This window comes from Marmota flaviventris, chromosome 2 (assembly GCF_047511675.1).
Source record: "Marmota flaviventris isolate mMarFla1 chromosome 2, mMarFla1.hap1, whole genome shotgun sequence".
NCBI lineage: Eukaryota > Metazoa > Chordata > Mammalia > Rodentia > Sciuridae > Marmota > Marmota flaviventris.
Genome location: NC_092499.1, coordinates 28,664,270 through 28,686,657, shown reverse-complemented (window position 1 = coordinate 28,686,657; position 22,388 = coordinate 28,664,270). Strand labels below are relative to the sequence as shown.

General features: G+C 45.7%; 1 protein-coding gene across 1 annotated transcript in view; it reads right to left on the bottom strand.

The window, feature by feature from the left end:
* Nucleotides 1-22,388, bottom strand: part of Ltbp2 (latent transforming growth factor beta binding protein 2) — a 109,523-nt gene that overhangs the window by 22,881 nt on the left and 64,254 nt on the right. Inside the window, exons 9-15 of the mRNA XM_071607395.1 lie at nucleotides 11,196-11,270; nucleotides 7,910-8,032; nucleotides 5,237-5,401; nucleotides 4,783-4,983; nucleotides 3,691-3,710; nucleotides 2,426-2,469; nucleotides 1,554-1,654 (exon numbers count right to left, since the gene is read on the bottom strand). Coding sequence (XP_071463496.1) covers nucleotides 1,554-1,654; nucleotides 2,426-2,469; nucleotides 3,691-3,710; nucleotides 4,783-4,983; nucleotides 5,237-5,401; nucleotides 7,910-8,032; nucleotides 11,196-11,270 — 729 coding nt within the window. The remainder of the gene's footprint in view (nucleotides 1-1,553; nucleotides 1,655-2,425; nucleotides 2,470-3,690; nucleotides 3,711-4,782; nucleotides 4,984-5,236; nucleotides 5,402-7,909; nucleotides 8,033-11,195; nucleotides 11,271-22,388) is intronic.

Genomic DNA, 22,388 nt, shown 5'->3' with positions numbered 1-22,388 from the left:
GCTGTCTCAGGTCACTCAGGGAGCAAGAGGCAGACGGACTGACTGGGGGCCCGGAGAGCTCCTAGAAACAGGCCAAAATCATTGAAATGAGGAAATGCCTTGGGTGACAGTAATTGGGTAAAAAGTAGGGAGACAGGCGCTAAGTTAGGAAGCTGGATGGAGGGCAGACTCCAGGGCTGAGGCCTCAGAGACGGCAGAGAGTAGTTTTTTTGAATTGTATCCCTAATACTAGAGAAGCACCTTGCACTGATAGTGTGTCAAATGAGTGAATGGATGAATGAATGAATGAATGAATGAGGCTTTCAGCATCTGCATCTCCTTGGGGTCTTAGCCTGAAGCCCACACACCTAGGGCTCCCTGCCTGCCCCTACCACTCTGAGAGAGCCCTGGATCTCTAAGGAAATGGATGGGAAGTGACCTGTGTGTGGACACAGAGGGCTTCACAGTATTTGCTAAACTGAACTAAACCCAATGTATACACTGGCTACCTTTTCCTGGGCCTAGCAACAAGTTTGTGCCCTTCTGGGGACCTGTGGGGGTCCCAAGCCAGGTTCTATGTGCTGCCCAGAGGGTGAGGTTAGGGGATGGCAGGGGAGAAGGGGGATTAGGTAAAAGGCTGAGGTGGGGCTTTGTTACACACATTGTTGAGAGACACTGCTGAGACTGGCCCAGCTTCCCTGTATCCCGGTCCCTTCCTCCAGACCCTTTTTTTTTTTGTCAGAGATTCAGCACTCCCAGCTGAGTCCCTCACCGGGTACATCACATCAAGCTCTGTGGAGCTGAGCCGAGGGGGAGTAAGCAGGGGACCCTGGGAAAGTCCAAACCCCACTCCACTCCTCACTCTCTAGACTGTTCCCTCAGGCTACAGGATCTTTCCCTTTGCTGAAGGAAGTCCAGGGCTGGGGCCACCCTGCCTCCTACTCTAGATGATTAGTCTCTGGATCTCAGTCTCTGAGGCTAAGAACACAGCCAGCCTCTAGAGAGGGCAGGCTCCAGGGCACACATGTGCACAGGGAGCAGCTGCGACACTACCAGTCTGGCTTCTCTTGAAACAAGTCCCCAGACAATGGACCTTTGAGGAGGGCGCATTCCAGAGCAAGGTGGATTTGCCAGGGATCTCCCCCACACCCGCCTCTCACTATAGCTGACCAGAGGGAGCAAGCAGACTGCCTGCTCTTGGCACTTGGACAACCTTAGGTAACAGAACTTGGTTCCTTCCTGAAATCTCTCTCCCTGGGGGCAGGCAGCATGCTCCTGCTCCATGAGCCCCCCTCAAGAGGGTACCCTGATTTTCCTGGGGGCCTTTGAGTAAGCCTCCCCAATACCCTGCATCCCTTCCCTTCCCCATCCTGGGCTTGAGCAGTGTCCCAGGGAGGGCCCCTGTTCACTAGGGGGACCCTGTGCTCTTTATAAAATGAGGCAGGCCACAAAGCCTGGACAGAATCCACTGGAGTCTGTTCATCTGATTGGAGATGCCCCTACCCTGGAGTCAGCTCTGAATAGTCACAGCTCCCAGGGTTGGGGCAGAGAGCTTCAAGGACTGCTAGAGCTACCTGGGGGGGCCAGGGTCACTTTCACAACAGTGGAGGGGGTCACTTGCTCCTCTTCCCAGGTCTCTGGAATCCCTTGTCCAGGCAGTGGTGGTGTTGGTCTTCTGATGTCATCACCTACAGAAGGCAGATGGGAACATGGCCCCCAGGCTGGCAATGACCCTTCCCTCCTTCCTGTTGTTCAGACTCACAAGAACCTGGAGCCTAGGTGGGTCACCCCTTGTGCCTCCCAGTCTCTTGAAACCTGACCTGGCACTATATAGAGTTAGAGAATTCTAACATGCATTCAGTCTCACCCTCCATTTTAGGAAAGGAGGCTAAGGGTGTACAAAAATGGCCCCTTGTCCAAGTGAGCCAACTTAATAGAGGCAGAACTGAAGCACTTCAATTTTGCAAAGCATTTCAGTGTTTACAGAACTCTATCGCAAATATCAACACCCACTGCCTGACCCAGCAGGGCAGGTGGCAATGTCCATTTTATGGGCAGAAACTCAGCTTCCTGGTTTCTGAGCACAGCTCCAGTGAGAAGCAGATCCACAGTTTCAGGAGGCAAGACAAGGCCCTTGGGGAGAGATTCTGGGGACCCAGCCAACCCCTGTTTCAGCTAGTGCCTCCTCTTTGGCCTGGTTTACACACTAAATGGCACCATGAGATTCAGAGTGAGGTGGATAGGGAAATGTTTGCACAGCATCACAGGGTCTCTTGCCAATCCCACAGGTGTTTAGGGCTCCCAGAGTGTATACATGCCACTGTAATTTGTGACTTCCTCCAATGTGAGCCCCATGGACCAGCTCATGCATTGTAACTCCACTATTAGACTAAGATCTCCCTTTCCTTCTCTTCTCTTTTCCCCAGGAGCTTCTAGGAGGAGGGACTCACCTGGGATCCAGGCAGGTAAGTAGGTGACATTGGTTGTTATCTGTATGAAAATAGAAGGTCACTTTGGATTCCTCTGTCATTTGCATGACACGTGAGCTCCCCTCACACTCACTCCACCTAGGCTTCCTGCCCGCTCCTTCCCTTTCATTCATTTAGGTGGTGATGAGCTCTTCCTGTGTGCTTGGCATCCTGGTGGGCACTTCTATCTAAGCTTTTAATTAATCTGCTCAACTGCCTAATGATGGTAGCTTGGAATACTAAACGAGCTCATGTATGTTTTGTGCCCGCTCAGTGTTGGCACATGGCAGAACATCAGTAGGTATGGTATCAAGGCTATGATCCCCACATCACAGACACAGTGATAGAGGCTAGAGAGGTAAACTAGAGGTAAACTAGACCCCTAGGTCACCGGACCAGTGTGGTGAAACTGGAACCCAGGGCCACACCTGGTGTCCCTCACAGCAGCTGTGGACAGAGGCAGCTAAGCAGTGGAGAAGCAGAGGATAAAGAAGGCTGGGATATAACTGGGACTGTGAGGGCAAGGAAGGAAAGCCTTGGTCTGGGAGGACAGCCTGTGGTGCTCCTGGTGGAGCACAAGTACACAAGAGACACAGTATTGGGGGACGTCAAGTTTGCAGGTTGCAGGTGCAGGGAATAGTAGTTATTAGCAGCCTGGCAAAGGCTGAAGCATGCCCACTTCTGCTTCTAGAATGGTTTCTAGAAGGATGCCCAGTCCTGGGAGCACAGGGGAATTCTGGGCCCAGGGAAGGGAGTTGGATGTCCCTTCTCTGTGGGGCCATTTGAGACTCTTCATAGTGTACCTATACTTCCCCGTGAGCCACCCGCAGAGACCTTGAGGTATAAGCTAAACTGACTCAGGAAGTGCCAGATCTGGAATGAACTGGAACCAGCTCTGGATCTCATACGTGGCACTGAACACTAGAATGGCACAGTCCCTTCAAACTTCCCGAATGGCCAGACCATCCCCGTCAGAGGGTGCTTACACAGGCTGCTCCATAACCAGGGCTGTTTTTATCACTGCCATGAGGGGACAATGGGGTCTTAGGATCAGCACCTCTCCCCCTCCCTGCCACTTCATCATCTCCCCAAGTAAAATCAATGTGGAGAGGAGAGTCTGTCCTTGGAAGAATAGTCTATTCTACTTTTCCTCCTTCATGGGACACTTCCCTGAGGCTCTAGTGGCTTCCAGTTCCCACTTTCTACCACTTTTACCCCCTCCCTGGTAGGAGGACTTACTCACCTGGCCAGCCTGAGAGTCACCTGGGGAGGTAAAGGTTAGAACATGAGCTTAGGGAAAAGTAGTAGCAGTTCTCTGCCTTTCACCTGTGGCCTGGTTGCTTCACAGTCTGCACCCCTGATCCTGTCCCCAGAGGATGAGCAGCAGAAATCGACTCTTCTTACCTGCCTCTGCCTGCCCTTCCTACCCACTGGGACTGATCATCATAGAAGTCCAAGTCTGCAAGTAGCCCAGCTCAGCCTCTTGCTTGGTGAAGGGAAGTCTTCTGATTTACTTTAAGGCCTCCAGTGACAGAAGTCCTACCCCTCTAGGCCAGTCCACCCCATCAGTCCTATGACCCACCTCCTTGAGCTACCATCTCCTTCTGGCCACATGGGTCACTCAGCCCCCTACCTTGGGCGAAGGGCCAGGGAACAGTGCTAGATGGAGAGGAGTTGCCCCAGGTTTGGCCAGTGCTCGCGTTCATGACAACAGGGGCTCTGTCCTCCCTGTCGTGTCTGTTCCAGATTCCTGGGCCCATTTTGGTGATTGCACAGTTGGCTTGTTCCTAATACACTCACGGCCTCCTGAATTCAGTGTTGCTTAGTAACCTGGGCATGACTTCATGGTTTTCCATAGCACCTGCCAAGGAGCTTCAGACCCAGGCTTTTTCTGGCCGGGCACCTTCTGAGTCCTAGGCAACTGAGCTGGAATTAGTGCTCTGACCCTAAGGTCAGGGCAGGGAACCAAAAGCCTACAGGTGCTCCAGGATTCACTTGCAAGAGCAGTGACCACCAGACCCAAAATCGGGATAGCTGGGCAGGGGATTGAGAGGCTCGGTCAGCTGGGGAAGTATTGCTGCAGACCTCTCCCACCTCTGCAAGCAACCTCCTGGGATGTGGCACTTCTTGACCCCACACAGGAAAGAAAGGGGATGAAGCCTTCTGGTCAAGCCAGGCCATGAGAGAAGGCTCCCAGGGCTGCATACTGCTGCTTCATGTTCCCTTTCCTAATGCCCCAGAAATGGGACCCCAGGAACATAGGATAAACACCTCAAGCTTCTTCAAGGTGCTGAAAACTTAGAGGAAAGGGGAATATCTCCCGCACTCTAGATACCCTTGTCAGGGACGGTCCCAGCTTCAAGCCAGGTGTCGGTGGCTGCCCGGAGTGACTGCCTCTCTGCTGGCTGGGACAGGGGCCTTTGCTCCCTTGGGGGTCCGGCCAGTTCCTCCTCCTCAGCTTTCCTCATGGACAGGCGGATGTCTGAGCTTGAGTAGGTGTAGCCATGGCCAGCAGGGCAGATTTCCCTGAAGGCCTCTGCAAAGCCAGCACAGAGGACAAGCTGAGTGACATAGTTCCTGCAGGAAACCAGGCCCCTCCCTCTCCCTCCCTGTTTGGGACAACTGTGGCAGCAAGGAAGGAGGAAGCCCCAGGCTGGGATAAGCACTTAAGCAGAAAGGGAAGACTAAGAGTCTTCTGGCCTAAGAGGGTCTACCCAGGCTGGGGAAATGGTCACTGACTTTGAGGAAGCCCCTTGATAGCCAGAGCTGGGATGGGGACAGGGGGTTACCTGTGCCAGGCAGGGGACACTTCTCACACTTGCTGCCCCATGCTTTGCCTACACGGCTGCAGCAGCATATCTGCTTGGTGATCTTCTGGGCCAGAGGCAGGGTGCAGGTGGCAGGCCCCAGGGAGCGGTAGCACAGTCCCTGCTGCATGGAGACGGCCTTGTCCGCTGCAACAGACACAACCCATGGTGATGGCAGGTGGCCAGAGGGAGGGGCAAAGTGCAGACTGAGGGCCACGGATAGAAGTGTGTCTGGCTTCATGTGCTCAGACTAGCCTGGCCTATGTCTCAGTCTGGAAACTGGGGACCCTGAAAAATGCTCCCAAGAACTTTGGGAGGAATGCCTAAGCAGAATACTTCTGAGTTTCTTCATGCTATCCACTTGGTGAGGCTCTGGGCTCTCCCTCCTCACGTGGAGTAAGAATGAAGCTTCTTGTCTCCAGTTGCTTCTTTCCAGTATTTACTAAAGTCCCCATGTGTCCCCCTTTCTTGTATTTTGACAGTAAATACTGATATATTACCTCAGTGAAAGATGTGGAGGCCATGCCAGGTTGTAAGAGACTTGATTCATTAAAGGACAGACTAGACTCTCTGCAGGTGAGTGGAGGAAGGGGGAAGAGGACAACAGTCAAGGCTAAGGAGTCCATGATCCTGGGTGCCTTGGTCAGGCTAACTTCAAATCCCTATGCCTACTGAGCTACACAACTCCCTTGGCCTTGGCTTTAGCATGTATAAAATAAGGATGATAATGATGTGCCTTGGTAGTGGGCACCTCTGTTTCTGCCTGTACAGTGTCTGTGCCCCATATTCTGGTATAAGCATCCTGGTTTCTACGGATACTGCCCCATTCCCAGCTTTGGCCCTCTTCCTGGCTGAGGAAGCATAGCCCATACTCCTGGTCAGTGATTGAGTCAGGGATGGGCACTTGCCTAGGAAGGCCCAAAGATAAGAAGCTATGGGACTTTACCTGGGTTGTTGGAAAAGAGGTTCTCATTTTTAAATTGAGTTTGCAAGACAGAATGTGGTTTACCATAGCATCTGGCAGCCACTTTGAAGGAGCTATGAAACTGACACAGGAAAGAGAACAAGAAACCACAGGGACATGCTGCAGGTGCCTAGATCCAACCAGCGAGGCCACACTTGCCCCCAACACTTCCTAGTTTTGCCAATCAATTATGTTTTACTTAAGGTGGTTTGTATTGGTTTTCTGTCGCCTGCAACCCAGAGACTCTTGACTAATACACCTTTACAGTGTCGTGGAGATAGGAGCAAGGTATGTGAGAGTGACTTGTCAAGGTCATATGCTACACACAGGTCAATTGTCAGTCAGTTCACGAGCCCTGGACATTCAGGAGCAGTTTCTGCCTCTAACAGCCAGCTCCTTTGGGAAGAAAGGGTCCTGTCCCATTGGGTTTCGGGGGGAGATGACTGACCCCAGTGGGGACCGGCCCCTGTAGACTGCTTTGCTGACCCTGCTCAAGTGCAGCAAAGGAGGGAGGGAAACATCCCGCCACCCCCACCCACAGGGAGAGGAATCGATGGAGGGGCTGGAGCAGGTAACACTGAGGAGGAGGGAAAATGAAGAGCTTTCCTGAATTAAGGGTCTCTTTCTGGGCCTAATAAATAAAAGTCACCTTGGATGTAAAGGAATCCTAAGTGATGTGGAGGAGAAGGAAGGGTTGGAAGCCCCTCAAGGTTTTTATCACCTGTCGTTGCCCCTGTGATGTTTCCTGAGGGTGGCAGGATGTGCTCTCCCTTTCTGGGCTCCCTCACTCTCCAGGTCCGCCTCCTAAGGTTCCTACCTGGAGACACTGGGTCTAGCTGCCCTTCCCATGGGCTGCTCCCTCTGGGTGGCACCAGAGTCTCACTCCTCCCTGTGGCCTTCCTAGTCCCAGTACCAGGCAGTTTGCAGACCTAAGGGTTGGCTGCTGCAGGGAGTCCTGCTGAGCCGGAAGTGGCTGCATCCCAGGGGCCAGTCAGTACCAGTCTATTCAGCTCTGGTCTGACCTTTCTGCTCAACAAAACCCCTGTGGGTTGTGTTTCAGCTCTGCCACTAGGAAGTAGGGCAGAAGCTGCCAGCCTGAGTCCCTCCCAGCTGAAAACTACAGGGGTAACTGGAAACAGAGCTGCCTGTGTGTACATGTGTGCCCGCACATGTTAATGCTCATGACTCATGACATATACATGTTCATGGACATTCAAAAGGGACCACAGTATTATGGAAAGGCCCAGGGAACAGTCAGCTGCACCACTGATCTGTGTATGGTCCTTTAAGAAAGGTCACTTAGCCACGTGACCAGGCTGCTAAGCTCAGGCGCTGGAAGAAGCAGCCTTGGCTCAACCTGATGCTACAACAGGGATAAACGTGTACCCCAAAGTCAGTGGGGCAGCACATGGGACAGAAATAATCAGAGGGGAAAAATAAGAAATAGAAAACCTGAATTCCAACCTGCAAAGCCCCAGAAGGAAAGCTCAAGGCAGAACTCGAGTCAGTAACCACCTCTCTCTATTCCCTCAGGATGGGCCAATCAGTTTGATTCATTGCTCCAACTCCAGGCTGAGTAGCAGACCCTGGCCCTCGGCAGAGGGTGACAGGGCCCAGGGAAATATACTGTTCTGGGATTGGCCGGTGCACCTGGAGGGTGTCCCCCACCCCTGGTCCCTGCCAGCACTCACATACACAGCGGCTCCGCGACGGATCCAGCATGAGGCCAGGTCTGCACGTGCACAGGTAGCTGCCCCGGGTGTTCACGCACTCGGAGTCCTTGCACAGGCCCAGGGTCAAGCACTCATTGATATCTGTAGGGATGGAGGAGAGACCAAGCACCTGTCCCACCGAGGCCTGACAACAGGGAGGGGCTGCTCAGGGGTCTAGGAATGCTTTCTCCAAATAGAACAACAAGATGGCAACAGAGCTGCCATTTCTTAAGTGTGATGCTTCTCTCTGTGCCTCAGTTTCTTCATTTGCAAAATGGGAATAACTACTAGACAGTGTTTGGGGGAAGATAAAATAAGAGAAAAATTGCAAACTGCTTGGTTCAATAACTGGCATGGTCCTAATAGTAAGAGCTCACGTTTAGAGCATGGCTGTCATGCTGCAGAGTATACTGGGTATTTGATGTACACTATCCCATTTAACTCTCACAAACCAATTTGCCAGGTTGGTGCAAGTGTCCTCATTTTATAGATAAAGAAACTGAGGCTCCTCAACCCTGGTGACTCTGGTAAGTGGCACGCAGAGGAAACAGAAAGGGGGACTGTCTGGGTTGGAGAGATAAATGACAGCCAAGTCCTTTTTTATTTATTCTCTTCCTTGAAAGACAGGAGCACCTCTGTGGAGCGCGAGACCCTGGGGAAGTGTCTGCAGGGGGGGAACAGGAAGAAGGAGGCCAGGGCATAGTGCTGAAGGGGCTGGGAAAGGAGGAGCAGGGTCAGCAAGGGTAAGCCGAGGCAGAGGGCTAGGAGGGCACGTCTGCAGGCCTTGTGAACACCTCAGTGAGGCTGCACACCCCCAAGCCCACGGGCGCTCGTGTTCTTCCTCGGGCAAGAAGGTGCATTCGCTTCCTCTATCCTGTCTAGAACTTCTCAGGCTGCATATTTTTCCTGCCAAGGGGAAGTCCCAACTCTCACACTCCAAGAAGTCAGGGGACATTTTGGTGACAGTGCCTCTGTGAACCATGATAGCAGCACAGATGCTGAGCATGAAAGGCCAGGGCTAGCCACCTGGGGCTAGCAGATAAGCCAGGCAGCCAGTCATGAGTCACTGGCTCACTTGAAGGTTTGGGAAAATTGGCACAGGAAGAGGGGGCCAAAAGATGACGCCATTAGGACACCAAGGGGTAGCATGCCTTGGTAGGACACCCCATCGGGGCAGAGGCACCTGGAGACATCACTGAGAGCTGGGAAGGGAAACCCATCCACATGCTTCCAGATTGTCCAGAGTGACACATCTCCTCACAAACCTGATGTGCCTCCCTTCACTTGAGAAGCTTCAGGCCTCCTTGTCACTTTAAGAGGGAGCCCCTAGCTCAAAACATGGTATTCCATGTTTCAAAGCCAGTGGGTGAGGAGGTGGCTCTGATGAGATCCTGGCTTGCCTGTACTATCTACCTTCTGTGCCTCCGTAGGCTGGGAGCCCAGCACCTCTCAGACACTCCAGCCAGCTCATACTGTCCCTGTGCTTATTCCCTCTGCCTGGAAGGTCTGCACACCCTTTAGCTGACCAACTTGTGCTCATTTTTAAAGTCTTGGTTTGGGTATCACTTCTCCCAGATCCTCCCAGTCTGGGATAGGAATCCACCACTGGATCCCATGGCACCCGTCAAGAACCTTCTCTCCTTTGTAATTTGTTTAGGGGACCATCTTTACCTGAGGCAGGGATTGGGTCTTGCCTATTACTGTGTATTTAGCAACTAGCACAGTGATATTGCTCACAGGACTCACTGTCATATTCTTTGGAAATAGGAATGAAAATAGAGAGGAGGGATGGGGCCTGTGGGTGCAGGGATAGGCGGGTTCCTTCCCAGACATGGAGACCAGGATTGGCTGAGGGGACAGGACTGGGGGAGGGGCTTGGTGTCCTGTATCCAGCTCTAAAAAGGAGCTCTAAAAAGGGAGGGAAAGGGGCTGGGGTTGTGGCTCAGTGGTAAATAAATAAATATATGTATTGTGTCCATCAACAATTTTTTAAAAATTGAAAAAAAGGCGGGGGGTGGGGAAGGGAAGAAAGCTCATTGAGAATCTGAGAATAGTCAGAAAACATAAAACTCCAGACTGGTAAACTAGCAGGAGAGGATGCTGGGAATTGTTTGGATGTGAACAGTCCTATTGTGCCATCAAGGACAAAAATACAGAGCCCTCCCTGCACCTGCTGTTCACTAGGCCCTTAGCCCACTGTCTTGGAGAAAGTCTGACCCTGAGCTAGGCTGGGCCAGAGGCCTTCCCTTTTGCCTGGTCCAAGCACCTTTTCTTATCCTCGTGCCAGAAATTCCTTCTAAAGCCTGTACCCACAAGTAGACATCCCATCACCCAGGCTTCCTAGGGCTCTTCCCTCCTGAAGAGGGTTCTAGGGGATCTAGGGTGGCAATCTGGGCAATCACCTGACTCTAACCCTCTTCCTCCAAAGCAAACCATGCAGACCACTTGCCCAGTTGTCCAAGCTCTCCAAAGGGAAGCTGCCTGGACTCCCCGCTGACCTCACCAGCCCCAGCAGCCTCTTACTGGCAGGAGGCATCTGCTCAGATCACAGGCCCACACCTCAGTAGGGCCCCCACTCAGAGACCGATTCTGCTCAGTGGCAGTAGTTTCCCCTCAGTGAAGGCTTCTAGCCCCTTGGCCATCCAGGTCCCACTTCTCACCCTCCCTTAACTTCCAGTAGTGACAAAGCCATGAGCCCCTCCATCACCCTTTGTCCCAAGGTGCCCAGGGGCCTGGCTCCTTTGTGGATTCTATAATGCAAACACCTCAGCCTCAGCTGGCCCTCAGAGCACTGGCCAGGGCAGGGCTGGGCTTCATGGCGCCCTACCGAGGCCACCTGTATAAACTTCTTTCCTTTTCCTGGCTGTGGGGTGAGGCAGGTGGGAAGGAGGCCTGAGCAGCTAAAGGTTCCTTGTTGGGAAAATCTCACAGTCCCCACCAGCTCAGGCTGACTCCACCCCTTGCCTCAGTGGAAATTCCTCCCTTTCCAGGAAGCACACACAGCCCCAGGGGGGTACCTGGCCATGCTCTGGGTGGGCAGGGTGAAGATGGGAAGGAGGAAGGGAGTTTGACTCCCTCAAATGTCCCTGGCTTCCTTTGGCCTCTAGAACCAGCAGCCCCAATAGGTTCCCCAAGCTGATGCCAGTGGAGGCCATCCAGGAAGTGACAGACACTCCTCCTTCTGGGGCTGGGGGTGGTGCTGCCTCCCCCAGAGCAGGCCCGGTCATTTCCACTTCAGCCCAGCCCTGGCCTGGGTCATTCTTACCTTGGCAGTGAGTGAGGTTCAGTCTCTTGTACCCCTGGGGACATTCCAGTTGGCCATTTTCAATCACTGGGGAGGCTGAGGAGTGAAGGTACAGACAGGTCTCACTGGAGGTCCCCTGGGCTCCTCTGTCACCCACCCTGGGAAGTGAGGCACAGTCTGGATGTCCAGCCCCCTCAGCAGCTCTGTGGCCCGGCCCCCTAAGCCATCGCCCTGGGCCACTACACTGCCTCCCTCTCACCAGGCTCCACTCGGCCACCTTGCTAGTGTTCAAAATGATATTGAGTGAAATAAGCCTGGCACAGAAAGACAAATACAGCACGATCTCCCCTCTGTGTGGAACATGAAAAGGCAAACACACAGAATCAGAGGAGAATGTGGTTACCAGGGCTGGGTCAGGTTAGGGCGATCTTAGTCAAAGGGTACAAATTTCAGTTAGACAGGAGGAGTATTCAAGAGTCCTATTCCAGGACATGGTGACTATAATCGATAACAATGTATTATATACTTGAAAAGTCATGCAGAAGGTAGATTTTAAGTATACTCAACACAAAAATAAAAATACCAAAAAATAATTGAACTAATTAACATGTATATTACATGCAAAGTAATATGCATGCTAATTAGCTTGAGTTAGCCACTCCGTGGTGTATTCGTATTTCAAAACATCATGCTGTATATCATATGTATATATGTGTATATATTCAATTTTTGTCAACTAAAAATGTTTTCAAAAATACAAAGAAGAAGGGCCTGGGGCTGTGGTTCAGCGGTAGAGCGCTCGCCTAGCACATGTGAGGCACTGGGTTCGATCTACAGCATCACATAAAAATAAATAAATAAAATAAAGATATAAAAATACAAAGAAGAAAATATTTTTTTCTGACTATATACCTAATATAGAGTTATGATATTACATATAGTATATATTGTACTACATTCATGTTATGCAACATAACATATGTCTCAACAGGTCTTATTTTTTTAAATAATTACAGATACACAGGAGATGTCTGATTGCAGATTGACTAACAAGGAAATGATTACCAGTGTTTTAAGCTGATGCACAACCTGCCTTGATTTCACAATGCCCGCCCCTTTCCACAGAGAAACAACAACCCCAAATAACTGACATGAAATAAAACAGGGGCACATCTCCATTACTATGGAGAGACAGAGTGCGCCCACCTTCCTGGAGAGCTCCTGCTGGTAGCATGCTATTCACAGACCCCTGCCTTTGCTGGAAAGCGCAGGAGACACGGAACATCATCTTTTTGTTTAAAAAATTTAAAAAGGGCAGATACTGCCCCCGCCTCCTATACCCCAGTCGCCTCTGTTACAGTCACCAGAAGTCATTTCTCCTAGGGCAGCTGCAGCAGCTTCCACCACACCTGGAGGTCTTTCCCTGGGTGTGGCTACCACCATGCCACTGCTACTGTCACCAGGAGGTCTTCTCTCTGAGCGCAGCTACTATCTACTCCACTGTCCCCTAAAGCCACTGCTACTGTGGCCTGGAGGTCTTTTCTCCGGGCGCCACTACCACCTGTGTCGCTGCTGACGACCCATCTCCCGCTGCTGCTGCTGCTGCTGCCCAGAGGTCCACTGCCAGAGTGCCTGCAAGGTTTGGTTACACACAGCCAGCTCCCTTGGGACACTGGCCAGTGCCTGGGGACGGGGGCAGGGTGCCAGCAGGTTTACCACCACTGCCATCTCGGGGTACAGCTGCCTCTGTTTGGGGACACTGGCTGGGACCTGGATGTCCAGTATCAGGGTGTCTGCAAAATTGGCTGCTCCTAGAGTCTTCCACTGGGAGTGCTGGTGACCGCCATCTTGCAGCTTCTTTTCAGGGTCGCTCCTCTATGTGAGCGCATCCCTGGTGATCTCTCTGCAAATTGGAACAGGATCGAGATCTTGGGACTGCAATGTGACCAAGCCTGGGGTATCTGAAACCCAGATCAGCATGATAGTGAGGGGGTCTTCATAGGCCGGTCTGGGTCTGGCAATCGCATGAAGAATCAGAGACGGGACTGAGAAAACTTTGAACTCGACGCAAACAGTTTTTCAGTTTTCCATTGAATTTTTTTTCTTTCTTTTGTTTTTATTTTTAAATATATATATTTTTCTCTTCTCTAGCATCTCTACTGTTTTGGGGATTGGGTATTTTTCAGACATCAGTTTGTTGAGGACTGTGGTGTATGGATGGTGTTTTGCAGTTTTGTTATGTATTCTTACATTTTAAGTTTTTAATTGTATATATTTTTCCTTTTGCTTGTCTGTTTTTCTGGATTCTCTATCTTTTCTCCAGCTAACCATCAGTCTCTGTCAATTCCTTGTCTATTCTTACTGTAGATTTTTGCTTCTGTCTTCCCTCTCCTTTCCTCATGAACATCATATTCTGCACACTTCTGTTCTCTCTTTGTCCAACATTTGGAATTGTGAACCGTTTTGGCAAATTTGCTGTGGATAGTATGGACAGTAATTGAACTCATGGGTCTCTGTTGCAAGAAAACTGTGGAAGTCTTGACAGGATCTAGTGGGTTTGGGGCTGTGTGTTGTTTGCATTGGGTGCTGTTGATGTTGGTCTCCCCCCTTGAAGGCAAGGTGCTGGAAACCTTCAGGGACACTATAAGTCTGCTTTGGTAGAATTTGTGTGGCCTGAGATCCATACTACTAGATGGGAGAACACATGAACAACATGAAAAAACAAGGGAATAAAATGCCCCCCCCAAACCAAGATGCTCTAATGACAGAATCAAGACAACACAGTCGAAGAAATGTCAGAGAAGGAGTTTAGACTATACATAGTTAAACTGATCTGTGAACTAAGGATAGTATAAGGAGTGAAATCAAAGGAAAAGAAACCACAGGAAAAAAAAGACCACTTCAATAAAGTGTTAGAGATTGTGGGGGGAAAAAACAAGCAAAAGTCCTCTAAATAAAGGAATCAATTAACAAAATTTTAAACTTAATAGAAAGCATCACCAACAGACTAGACCACTTGGAAGACAGAACCTCAGGCAATGAAGACAAAATGAATACTCTTGAAAATAGAGTTGACCATGCAGAGAAGATGGTAAGAAACCATGAACATAACATCCAAGAATTATGGGATAACATGAAAAGACCAAATTTAAGAGTTATTAGGATAAATGAAGGAGTAGAGATACAAACCAAAGGAATGCACAATCTTTTCAATGATATAATATCAGAAAATTTCCCAAAACTAAAAAATGAAATGGAAAATCAAATACAAGAGGCTTACAGAACCCGAAATGTACAAAATTACAGCAGACCCACACTAAGACACATTATAGTGAGAATACAGAATAAATATAATATCTTAAAGGCCGTGGGAGAAAAAAAATCAAATTACATATAGGGGAAACCAATTCGGATCTCAAATGATTTCTCAACCCAGACCCTCAAAACTAGGAGGTCCTGGAATCATATATTTAAATCTCTGAAAGAAAATGAATGCCAACCCAAAATTTTATATCCAGCAAAATTAAGTTTCAGATTTGAAGATGAAATAACCTCCCAAGATAAACAAAAGAATTCACAAGTAGAAAGCCAGAACCACAGAACATTCTCAACAAAATATTCCATGAGGATGAAGTGAGGAAAAAAAAAAGTGAAAACCAGCAAAGAGAGGAACAAAGGAATAGTCAATAGCTAAAAGAATAGTCAATCAAAGGAGAAACTAAGTCAAATTAAAAATCAGAAATAAACCAAAATGACTGAGAACACAAATCACATCTCAATAATAACCTTGAATGTCAATGGCCTAAACTCATCAATCAAAAGCCATAGATAGACTGGCAGATTGAATTTAAAAATAAGGCCCAACAATATGCTGTCTCCAAGAGACTCACCTCATAGGCAAAGACATCCACAGACCAAAGGTGAAAGGATGGGAAAAAACATATCACTCACATGGATCATGTAAACAAGCAGGGATTTCTATCCTCCTATCAGATAAAGTGGACTTCAAGCCAAAGTTAATCAGGAGGACGAAAGAAGGACATTTTATACTACTTAAGGGAAATATATATCAACAAGACATAACAATTTTAAATATTTATGCCCCAAACAATGGAGCATCTATGTACATCAAACAAACCCTTCTCAACTTTAAGACCCGACTAGACCACAACACAATAATACTGGAAGACTTAAACACTCCTCTCTCACTACTGGATAGATATTACAAACAAAAACTAAACAAAGAAAGTCTAGATCTAAATAATACAATCAATAATTTAGACTTAACAGACATATATAGAATATTTTATCCATAAATGAGCAAATACTCTTTTTTCTCAGCAGAACATGGATCCTTCTCTAAAATAGACCATATATTATGCCATAAGGCAACTCTTAGTAAATACAAAAAAATAGAGATAATGCCCTGCAGCCTATCAGATCATAATGGAATAAAATTAAAAATCAATCATAGAATAAAAAAATAGAACCTACTGTAACACCTGGAGACTAAATAATACAATATTGAATGATGAATGGATAACTGAAGAAATCAGAGATTAAATAAAAAAAAATACTTAGAGGTAAATGAGAATAGTGATACAACATAACAAAATCTCTGGGACATCATGAAGGCAAGGGGAAGAGGAAAGTTCATTGCATTAAGCTCATTCATTAAAAGAATAGAAAGTCAACAAATAAATGACCTAACATTACACTCAAAACCCAAGAAAAGGAAAAATGAATCAACACCAAAAACAGTAGAAGACAGGATATAATGAAAATCAGAGCTTAAATCAATGAAATTGAAACAAAAGAAGCAATTGAAAAAATTGACAAAACAAAAAGTTGGTTCTTTGAAAAAATAAATAAAATTGGTAAACCTCTAGCCACACTAATGAGGAGAAAAAGAGAGAAACCTCAAATTACTAAAATATGTGATGAAAAAGAAAATATCCCAATGAACACAACTGAAATACAGAAGATAATTAGAAACTATCTTGAAAATTTATATTCCAATAAAATACAAAACCTTGAAGACATAGAGAAATTTCTACAGGCATATGACATGCCCAAACATAGGACATACATGACTTAAACAGATCAGTTACAAATAATGAAATAGAAAATGCCATCAAAAGCCTACCAATCAAGGGCCTAGGGTTGTAGCTTAGTAGTAGAGCACTTGCCTAGCTTGTACGAGGCACTGGGTTCTATCCCAGCACCACATAAAAAATAAATAAGCAAAATAAAGTTATATATAAAAAACCTACCAATCAAGAAAAGCCCAGGACCAGACAGATTCCAGCTGAGTTCTATAAGACCTTTAAAGAAGAATTAACACCAATACTCCTCAAAGTATTCCATGAAATAGAAAAGGAGAAAAACCTTTCAAACTCATTCTATGAGACTAATATTACCCTGATACCAAAACCAGACAAAGACACATCAAAGAAAGAAAACTTCAGATCAATATCTCTGATAAACATAGATGCAAAAATTATCAATAAAATTCTGGCAAATCACATACAAAAACATATTAAAAAGATAGTTTCCCACAATCAAGTAGGGTTCATCCCAGGGATGCAAGGTTGATTCAACATACAGAAATCAATAAACATACCTAATTACATCAATAGATTTAAAAACAAGAATTATATGATAATTTCAATAGATGCAGAAAAAGCATTAGACAAAATACAATACCCCTTCATGTTCAAAACACTAGGAAAACTAGGGATAGTAGGAACATACCTCAACATCATAAAAGCTATATATGCTAAACCAAGGCCAACATCATTCCAAATGGAGAAAAATCGAAAGCATTCTCTCTAAAAACTGGGACAAGGATGTCCTCTTTCATTGCTTCTATTCAACATTGTCCTTGAAACTCTAGCCACAGCAATTAGACAGGAGAAAGAAATTAAAGGGATACAAGTAGGAAAAGAAGAACTCAAGTTATCACCATTTGCCAATGACATGATTCTATATTTAGAAGAGCCAAAAAATCCCACCAGAAAACTTCTAAAACTCATAAATGAATCAGCAAAGTAGCAGGATAGAAAATCAACACCTGTGTGTTCCTATACATCAGTGACGAATCTACTGAAGGAAAAATTAGGAAAACTACCCCCCTCACAAAAATAGCTTCAAAAAAATAAAATACTTGGGAATCAATCTAACAAAAGAGTTAAAAGACCTCTACAATGAAAATTACAGAATACTAAAGGAAGAAATTGAAGACCTTAGAAGATGGAAAGACCTCCAATGCTCCTGAATAGGCAGAAGTAATGTTGTCAAAATGGCCATACTACCAAAAGCATCATACAGATTTAATGCAATCCCAATTAAAATCCCAATGACATTCTTCATAAAACTAGAAAAAGCAACCATGAAAATTATTTGGAAAAATAAAAAACCCAGAATAGCCAAAGCAATCCTTAGTAAGAAGAATGAAGCAGGAGGCATCACAATACCAGACCTCAAACTACACTACAGAGCCATAGTAACAAAAACAGCTGGTATTGGCACCAAAACAGACACCCAGGACAATGGTACAAAATAGAAGACACAGAGACAAACCCACATAAATACAGTTACCTCATACTAGACAAAGATGCCATAAACATTCCCTGGAGAAAAGATAGCCCATTCAATAAATGGTGCTGGGAAAATTGGAAATCCACATGTAACAAAATGAAACTAAATCCCTATCTCTCACCCTGCACAAAACTCAACTCAAAGTGGATCAAATTCTTAGGCACTAGAGCAGAGACCCTGTGCCTAATAGAAGAAAAATCACCATGTTGGCTTAGGATCCAACTTCCTTAACAAGACTCCTACAGCACAAGAAGTAAAATTAAGAATCAATAAATGGGATGAATTCAAACTAAAAAGCTTCTCAGCAAAGAAAACAGCCAATAACAGGAAGAGAGAGCCAACAGAATGGGAGAAAATCTTTACCAGACGCACCTCAGATAGAGCATTAATCTCCAGGATATATAAAGAACTCAAAAAACTCAACACCAATAAAACAAATAACCCAATCAATAAATGGGCTAAGTAAGTGAATCTATTTCACAGAAGAAGAAATACAATCAATCAACAAATATGTGAGCAAATGTTCAACACCTTTAGCAATAAGAGAAATGCAAATCAAAACTAAGATTTCATCTCACCCCAGTCAGAATGGCAATTATCAACAATAAATGTTAGTGAGGATGTAGGAAAAAAGTACACTTATATTTTGCTGGTTGGAATTCAAATTGGTGCAACCGTTATGGAAAGTAGTATGGAGATTTCTCAGAAAACTTAGAATGGAACCACCATTTGACTCAGTTATCCCACTCCTCAGTACATACTCAAAAGACTTAAAATCAGCATACTACAGTGATGCAGCCACATCAATGTTTATATCAGCTCAATTCACAATAGCTAAACTATGGAACCAAACCTAGGTGACCTTCAACAGATGAATGGGATAAAAAGATGTGGTATATATACATAAAATATATATTACTCAGTCTTAAAGAAGAATGAAATTATGGCATTTGCTGGTAAATAGATGGAGCTGGAGAATATTATGCTAATCAAAATAAGCCAATCCCCCAAACCCCAAAACCAAATGTTTTCTCTGATATGAGGATACTAATTCACAAAGGGTGGGTGGGGGGCTAGGGAAGAATAGAGTTACTTTAAATTAGGTAGAAGGGAGTAAAGGGAGGGGAGGGGTGTGGGGGTACGAAAAATAGTAGAATAAAACACACATTATTATCCTATGTACATGTATAACTATATGACCAGTGGGATTCTGCAACATGTATACCCAGAAGAATGAGAAATCATACTCCATTATATATGATGCATCAAAGTGCATTCTACTATCATACAGAGCTAATTAAAACAAATAAAAAAAATTTAAAAATTAAAATTAAAAAGGGGTGGGGAATGTAGCTCAATGGTAGAGCTCTTGCCTAGCATGTATGGGTCCTGGGTTCCATCCCCAGCACTGCAAAAAACAAAAACAAAACCAGGCAGAACCCATCTTTAAGTTTCATAATTCTTGTGCCAAAACATAGGAAGTCGTCCTCAAGTGGCACGAGTGACTTTCATGGGCCTTATTCCATGTAGAATTCCATAAAAAGATAGCCCTGGCTTTCCCAAGTTAGCTATACATGATTTCCTGTAAACTTCTGACAAAAGTTTATCTCTCCTTCCCTGTCACCTTACCCCAATTCCTTCCTTTTTTCTTTTTTCTTTTGACATGAGAACCTTGCTGCGTTGTTCCCACCTCAGTCTCCCAAGTAGCTTGGGAGACAGGCATACGGTATGTGTACAGTCTGCCATGCCCAGCCATGCCCAGCTCCCCAGATCTTTTCATTCAATCGAATACCACCAGTTACAAGAACTGTTTGATAGTTTATTTTTATCCAAAGTGTCATTTATTATTAAGAATATGTGTTCTCTGGTTTTTCCCTTCTTTGGTGACTTACAAAAAAATTAGTTCTTCATATGTTCTATTGTTGAAATAGATTCTTGCAAATACCATGAGACATGCTAGAAATATTTATACTTTCAGCCAGTGGCACCTCTAATCCCAGCAATTTGGAGGCTGAGGCAGGAGGATTGCAAGTTCAAGACCAGCCTCAGTGATTTAGTGAGGCCCTAAGTAACTTAGTGAGACCCTGTCACAAAATAAAAAAAGTAAAGTGGGTTGGGGATATGGCTCATGATTAAATGCCCTTGAGTTCAATGCCTGGAACCCAAAAGAAAGATTTATACTTTCATCAATTGTACAGCTATGTTTGAGTGTCTCTGTGTTTGTTAAATATTTTCTTTTTTTTTATCATAAATCCTTCTTTGTTTTATTTTTTTTAATTTTTTATTGTTGGTTGTTCAAAACATTACATAGTTCTTGATATATCATATTTCACACTTTGATTCAAGTGGGTTATGAACTCCCATTTTTACCCCATATACAGATTGCAGAATCACATCAGTTACACATCCATTGATTTACATATTGCCATACTAGTGTCTGTTGTGTTCTGCTGCCTTTCCTATCCTCTACTATCCCCCCTCCCCTCCCCTCCCCTCCCCTCTTCTCTCTCTACCCCCTCTACTGTCATTCATTTCTCCCCCTTGTATTATTTTTCCCTTTCCCCTCACTTCCTCTTGTATGTACTTTTGTATAACCCTGAGGGTCTCCTTCCATTTCCATGCAATTTCCCTTCTCTCTCCCTTTCCCTCCCACCTCTCATCCCTGTTTAATGTTAATCTTCTCCTGCTCTTCGTCCCTACTCTGTTCTTAGTTACTCTCCTTATATCAAAGAAGACATTTGGCATTTGTTTTTTAGGGATTGGCTAGCTTCACTTAGCATAATCTGCTCTAATGCCATCCATTTCCCTGCAAATTCTATGATTTTGTCATTTTTTAATGCAGAGTAATACTCCATTGTGTATAAATGCCACATTTTTTTTTTATCCATTCCTCTATTGAAGGGCATCTAGGTTGGTTCCACAGTCTTGCTATTTTGAATTGTGTTGCTATGAACATCGATGTAGCAGTGTCCCTGTAGCATGCTCTTTTTAGGTCTTTAGGGAATAGACCGAGAAGGGGAATAGCTGGGTCAAATGGTGGCTCCATTCCCAGCTTTCCAAGCAATCTCCATACTGCTTTCCAAATTGGCTGCACCAATTTGCAGTCCCACCAGCAATGTACAAGTGTACCCTTTTCCCCACATCCTCGCCAGCACTTATTGTTGTTTGACTTCCTAATGGCTGCCAATCTTACTGGAGTGAGATGGTATCTTAGGGTGGTTTTCATTTGCATTTCTCTGACTGCTAGAGATGGTGAGCATTTTTTCATGTACTTGTTGATTGATTATATGTCGTCCTCTGAGAAGTGTCTGTTCAGGTCCTTGGCCCATTTGTTGATTGGGTTATTTGTTTTCTTATTGTCTAATTTTTTGAGTTCTTTGTATACTCTGGATATTAGGGCTCTATCTGAAGTGTGAGGAGTAAAGATTTGTTCCCAGAATGTAGGCTCCCTATTTACCTCTCTTATTGTTTCTTTTGCTGAGAAAAAACTTTTTAGTTTGAGTAAGTCCCATTCGTTGATTCTAGTTATTAACTTTTGTGCTATGAGTGTCCTATTGAGGAATTTGGAGCCCGACCCCACAGTATGTAGATCGTAGCCAACTTTTTCTTCTATCAGACGGCGTGTCTCTGATTTGATATCAAGCTCCTTGATCCATTTTGAATTAACTTTTGTGCATGGCGAGAGAAAGGGATTCAGTTTCATTTTGTTGCATATGGATTTCCAGTTTTCCCAGCACCATTTGAAGATGCTATCCTTCCTCCATTGCATTGTTAAATATTTTCTAATAGCAGTAGTTTTTATTTCATCATAGCTGCTCTTTCCAGGCACATTACACACTAAAGGAAAGGTCTGCTATTGATGATAGCAGCTACATACCTACATTCACAGAGTCTTGATCATTTGGCTCTTAGGGCACCTTTTGGGTCACATCTGGTAGGTCATCATTATTTTTCCCTTGGGATATGGCTGATGGAACGTTAGATGGCATCATACATCATACATCATACATCCTAGTGAGGGGTGTCAGCAATAAATTTCTTCTGATTGCTTTCAATTATGTTAGGAGTATTATTTTGAATCCATGGTTTCTTTGCAGGAAGTTTTTCGAGTCACTTCTCCACTTTGTGAGGGTTGCTTTTGTTAACACCAGGCAACATAAAAGTCCAGTCAAGTCAGCCGAGCTCTGGGAACCATGCTATGTTGTTATGTGACAAAGACAAACATAAGTAAGTGCCACGGCCTCCTGGAACACCCCTTCCCTGAGGACACATCACATACCAAACAAGATATGTGACCGTCTGACATGCAGACAGGCCAGTGAGGACATACACTAGTAAAGCTTAATATTTAATTTTTAAAAATGTGAATCTGAAGTGCTAATATTTTTTTCATGTCCTGGCCTGTCTTGCACTGTCTGCTGTGGGGACTGGGCTCTGGCCCACTTTTGTGGAGATCACTTTTGTGGATTCTGAAAATGCTTAGACTGAGACAGAACGATGGGAGTGAGGCTGGGAAACATGGGTGTCCCTGGCATGGAGCCTGGTGGTATGAACTGAGGACAGAGAGGAGGGAAGAGAGGATGTTATTTGGAAAGACTCAGAAGGCAGCCTGTG